Source organism: Martes martes, assembly GCF_963455335.1.
Source record: "Martes martes genome assembly, chromosome: 11".
NCBI classification, from domain to species: Eukaryota; Metazoa; Chordata; class Mammalia; order Carnivora; family Mustelidae; genus Martes; species Martes martes.
In genome coordinates this window covers 23,785,476-23,791,475 of record NC_137899.1, presented here as the reverse complement: position 1 = coordinate 23,791,475, position 6,000 = coordinate 23,785,476, and the positions used below count along the sequence as shown (strand labels likewise).

The 6,000-nt window shown below is 37.2% G+C and overlaps 1 protein-coding gene across 1 annotated transcript in view; it reads right to left on the bottom strand.

Moving 5' to 3' along the window:
* Positions 1–2,221: 2,221 nt before the first annotated feature.
* RELN (reelin) overlaps positions 2,222–6,000 on the bottom strand; it is a gene marked incomplete at its 5' end in the record, with an annotated part of 495,436 nt that continues 491,657 nt past the window's right edge. The window contains one exon of the mRNA XM_080818970.1: positions 2,222–3,336. Coding sequence (XP_080675096.1) covers positions 3,240–3,336 — 97 coding nt within the window. The 3' untranslated portion in view covers positions 2,222–3,239. The remainder of the gene's footprint in view (positions 3,337–6,000) is intronic.

The window sequence follows — 6,000 nt, the reverse complement described above, 5'->3', positions numbered from 1 at the left end:
CCCCCCAAAAGAATGTTTATTGCTACATGAGGCACTGCCACAGTTATAAGTTTGTGTGATTATTGGTGAATATCTTCCTTCTCCACTAAACTGTGAACTTCCTTAGGGAAGACTGTGTCTCCCATTGTTTGCCAGTGCATCCCTGGTGCCTTGCCCAGTGCTTGGCACGTGGTATCCCTTAATGGGATATGAAGGCATAAACAAAAAGAGTGAAGTGGGCTCTTGTATGAAGGATCTTCCAAAATAAAAGTTACTTCTGTCACACTTAAGCATTTAAAAAGGTCCTGTCCTTCAAGGGGTGTATCTCCTCTCAACAGATTATCAATTCACTCACTGTAGGTGTATTTAGGCTCAGCATTAGTGGTGTCAAAGTATTATGAAAATTTGCCATTGCTGAAACCTCTGGATTTAACATTTTCCCCCATAAGTGTTGTTTTATTTATTTTAGTTCTGGGATAATTTATTAACTATTTGGGAAAAAATTAGTTAGGGTCATTCCTCACAACATATAACAAAGTAAATTCCAGAATAAATTGTTGGAATATAAATAAACTAAAGCAAAATATAGAATAATATTTATATAATGTGAGATGCAAGCATTTTAAGCACATGCGAAAAACCCAACACCCTTCATAAATAAATGCACATGAATGCACTAAATATCTAGACACCATATGCCCAATAAGCCTATATGAAAAACAAATTTTACTTGAAATGCATCCTGAATACCCATCTCAGTAAATAGCATACATCTTTGTATAAAAATTAGATAGGAAAAAAGAATATTATTTAGTGTTAAAAGTGGCAATTGCCAAGTATGGCAATATCAAAAAGATAAAGGTACAGAAAGTCAATACAAAATGCTGCCAAAAAATTTCAATTGACAAACATTAAAATGAATGGGCACATATTTTAGTGATCCCCTATATTGTTTTTTAACCTTGAAACATAAGGACAAGAGTGACAACCTCGATTTGGGGAATTTCCCAAGTAACATATATATGCTCTTTCTTAGATAAAGGGTAAAATATATGTGATATTGGTTATATTTAAGATCAGATATTGAGTATAATTTACATTAAAATGTACAGTGAATAAGAGATAACTGTGTAGAAATCATGGAAACTTGGCCATGCAAATATTTTTTAATCTCTGCTATTACTAAACCCTGTTTCCTTTATTTATTTAGAAAGGTAAGTCTGTTCAACCAACAATACTTGAAGCCCTACTTAACAATGTTTCAAATTAAATAAGCCAATTACATGTAAGTCCCCACTTACACTATTAAAACTTTGAGGAGATGGACTGGTAGGGAGGTCAGCCCTCTTCTGATGGTGGGAAGACAGGTGGATGGGAGCACTATAAAATATCTTGCCCCACCTGGTAGGTCTATGGCACACACACAAGACTTGGGAAAAATTCAACCCCTTCTACCAATGAGAAAATGAACCAAATATGCCATCAAATGGTGAACGAGCAGCAAACAATTTGTGAAACAAGAAACAAGAATCAACAACTAAGATACAATAGTTATAAACATTCTTGGGCCAAATACTGCATTTAATTATAAAAAATATCATATGTTAAATTAGGCAGAGAAAAGAAGGTCTTGTATCTCCAAAGCAATGATTCACAATGGATTTGATACCAGGCTCAAAATATAGTTTAGCTAGACTTCTCAGAGGGATCATCCTTCATCATTTCCCTGTTCAGTGAGATATACTACTGCCATCTATTACACTGTTACCCAGATTTTTTTTGATCCCCTGAGAAATCAATACATTCCACACTACCCACATACTTTTTATTGTGTAGGCATTAGAAGCAGGAAAAACGCCTCAATTACCATTTTTATTGTCAACACACAACACAGTGCCTGTCACATAGCAAGCAATCAACAAACATTTGCTGAATGAATGTGCGAGTGCTTATTATGAGTCAGGCATTATGTTAGCAGCTAACAAAATTCTCGGAAATTCAATAATTTTCAGAATTCTCTGTTGGCTGTTCTTGGTGTGATGAGGATGATTAATAGGAAAAGCTGAATAAGAGAAACACAGCTCAGTTGAAAGTGTAGCTTCCTAATAGTTACTAACAATGATGAAACAAACCCCCAGAAAATATATGAGATACTGTTCTTTCCAAAACTGATCCGGCTTACAAATCCTACACAAAATTTAATTAAATAAAAAAAATGAATAAAGACAAATGAGCCTCAGGTGGCTTATGGACATAATTTTTATTTAAGCATGGGCTTTTAGCTTGGCTCACCCTAGAGGACAACCTTTCAGCTAGGTTAATAGAGAGTTCAGGGCTTACAGGGCCATTATAATGTTGCTGGTGTTGGTACAGCTTCATCAGAAGGTATGCGTATGACCCGCAGGAAAAACAATCCACGAAGAGAACACAATGAAAACATCCACTGTTTTACAAATCACTCTGTTACCACAGACACGAAATGGCAGTTACTGTTAGTAAATCAGCCACAGAACACTTTAAAAGAACCTTTAGACAAGGAGCTGGGAACTTTGTGGGAAATAGGGTTTTCATCCACAATTTTTAAGTAGAAAATATTTCAAGGTCAAGCATTTTTTCTTATCCACAAAACAACGCTAAACCAACATACATTTTAAGGAGTAGATTAAAGGAGATACAATATCTTTACAACTATCTTCTTGAGTAGGTATCTCAACGAATTTTCTGCAGAATATAAGTAGCCCGAAATTCAGCAGCAAAATATTGCAACGTAACAAGTAAATACAGTGTCAATGTGTTATACTGTAGAAGAGAATACATAAAGGAACAAACGATGATAATTTAATCATAGAAAACATGATACAGAGCTGAAATACAGTCCACTTAAATAGCTTTGTGACCAAGAATGTTAAATTCTGTACTAAACGCCATTTTAAACATAAAAATCTCTTAAATTTTTGTGCTTAAACTTTTTTTTCTGTTAAACTATCTCTTATTTTTAATACTGCCACTGTAACTGATATTACAACAGATCACAATTTTCACGGACACAGCAACATGAAGACATTTACTTATGAGAAAATAAGTCACTTGTCATTAGTTCACAGTGTGGGAAAGTGGTGTACACTCGGTCGTGAGAAGGGCTTTCAGTTAGTCAGCAAGTCCTTCACAAGAATTTTCCTGATATCAGATGCGGTGCGTGATTTAAAAGAACAGGAAGCAACACATCACATGTCGGAAGGAAAAATAAATGTTTTGATTCTTCATGGGTATCGTCTAAGTGACCTTCGTCTTCTGTTGTAGAAGTGCCTGAGCCCATGTTGTCGTGAAAAATTCATCATGTAATTTTGTTTGCGAGTGCTGTTCAAACCGGAAAGGAGAGAGGCAGGGAGGCAAAGGAGAAAGAGCATGTAAGTCCCACCATGGAAAGCACAATCTAGTCTATGTTCTAAGTTACCCTGCTATTTGTCTGAAAATTGTCATTGTTAATAGGTCATGCTGGCAGTGCTACCCCAGGACAGGATAACTAAAGGTTGACACCTGTATTCACTGCCTTTGGCTTTGAAGAAATCCCCTTCTTTTCATTAGTGAGCTCCAAATCGGGGTGTGGGGGGGTAACTTATCTTGATTCACAGTGAAAGTGGACTGAAATTGTTTGGGCTTTTTGAATTTTATTCTTGACCTTTTTCTGAACACTTGGACGGATTTCATTTGAGAGGAAGTGGGTGCTGTACCCATCACCTTATTTAGACACATCTTTAACAAGTAGGAAACATAACTTCAGCAAACTTTCTCATTCAAAGCTTAAAAAGCAAAAACTAAGTTGTTAGCTGAATCAGCTTGACCTTCTTATTTCATCAGACTCAGGTGCAAAATAAAGTAAGTTTTTCTCACGGCCGTCAACAAACAGTAAGCCTTTGGGGTCTAGAAACATAGTCTTACGAAAAAGACACTCCATTGGAAAAAAGGTCGTAATATACTAAGAAAGCGTAATTGACTGTATGATTGTGCATGTGTGTATATATTTCCTCCACATACATACATACATGTATGCGTACATACTATACGTGAAGCTGATAAAAATACTGAAAATGGATTTTCAGAGTCTGTCAGAAACTGCACAATATTGGTAGAGAAAGCCATTAAAAGTTTTGGTATGGAAAATACACTTAACAAAGGATCATATCGACATCACTGAAAAGAATCCCACTCCTTTCACACAAGGGCTTGAGTGACAGCATATCTCTATGTGGCATTAAAATGTGGTTTTGAAATGTGAGCCTATCAATATTTTTCAAATTCACTGAGTCTCTTCAGTGCTGCCCGGACACAGAGTTTTCTCCTTAATTTCCTGGAAACATAAAATACTTCTGGAGTGGGATGATGTCATGTGCTGTGATTCCACTGTGAAGGTCAATATGACATGAATGTGAGTTAGGATAAAGAGGATAAAAAGGAGGCAATGGGTGATTTTTGCACTAAACAGCATATTCTGGGTTACTAATGATCAATATATTAGGCAAGGTGTCAAATGGTACTGTTTTATCTAGTATATTATACTAGGTATTATATTTAAGCATATTATACTAACATTTGTAATATACAAAAACCTTTAAAATGAGCGTTCTATAGTTTGAGCATTAGAAAATTTATAATAAAATGTCTCAAAGGAAAATGACATAAAAAATGACATAATTCACATAAAGTGAATGTCATCAGATATGCTTAATCAAAAAGCAACAGCGTCTCTACTGAAAACCTGATAAAAAGACAGACTCACAGTGATATATTTTATAAAATAAAATGAAGTGCTAATAACATTCTACTCTAGTTTTCTATTTTATCAAAGTGCAAGAAACAGGACACCTGAGTGGCTCAGTTAGTTAAGCATCTGCCTTAGGCTCAGGTCATGATCCCAGGGTCCTGGGATGGAGCCCCGCATCTGGCTCCCTGCTCAGCAGGGAGCCTGCTTCTCCCTCCCTCAGTCTCTTCCCCGGCTTGTGCTCTCTCTCTCTTGTTCACTGTCTCTCTCAAACAAATAAGTAAAATCTTTTAAAAAGATACTAGGAATTGGGGCACCTGGGTAGCTCAGTCATTAGGCTTCTGCCTTCAGTTCAGGGCATGATCCCAGGGGCCTGAGATCGAGGCCCACATCGGGCTCCCTGCTCTGCAGGAAACCTGTTTCTCCCTCTGCCCCTCTCCCTGCTTGTGTTCCCTCTCTCGCTGTGTCTGTCAAATAAATAAATAAAGTCTTAAAAAAAAAAAAAAAAGATGCTGGGAACTATAGAATGGCAGCTAGAAGATTTATCTTCAGTTGCTTTACTCCCCATCCTTTCTCCCCTGATATGACAGTGTTACATGTATCAACAAAGTCACTGGTTTTAATCTCATAGTTGAAGATGAAATGAATTTATCCACTATTTACCATCAGCTGTAAGTACTAATTGCTGCCTGGGTACAAAAGAAGAGCAATGACCTTTTAGTCTTGAACTAATTAGTCTTGAAGGAATCAAGTGTTAGGAGAAAGAATCTTGTTACCTCTTTCATCACAAAATGCTGGGACTGGCCCTAGCCATCTTCCTCCCAGCATGGTGGGTCACTTTGTAGCCCTTTCCTGCATTATTATGGTGGCCCCCTAAACTAGCCTCCTCATTTTCTCTCCTTATGGAAAAAAACACTGCTGAAAAGAAACCATGAGATCCTGAGAATGTATCACCAAACACACAATGGTATGCACGTGTGTGCGTGTCTTCCCACATCCATAGGGCGCATTTGGCACACCAGTCTCAGTGAACTTTCCCTCAAATGCTGGCTTTACCTTGGTAACAAGCCACTCAAAGTCCTTTTGTCCATGGAGCCACATCTAAGCCAACTTAGCCAGATACTTCAAGTCCTACTTCAAGTCCTCTAGGATTTCATCTTATTCTGTTTGTCGAGTCCTTACTTCTACTGTTTGTCAAGTCCTTTCTTCTACTACATTCCCATACAGACCCCTTATTCAAACTCACCCAGAACCTTTTCCAA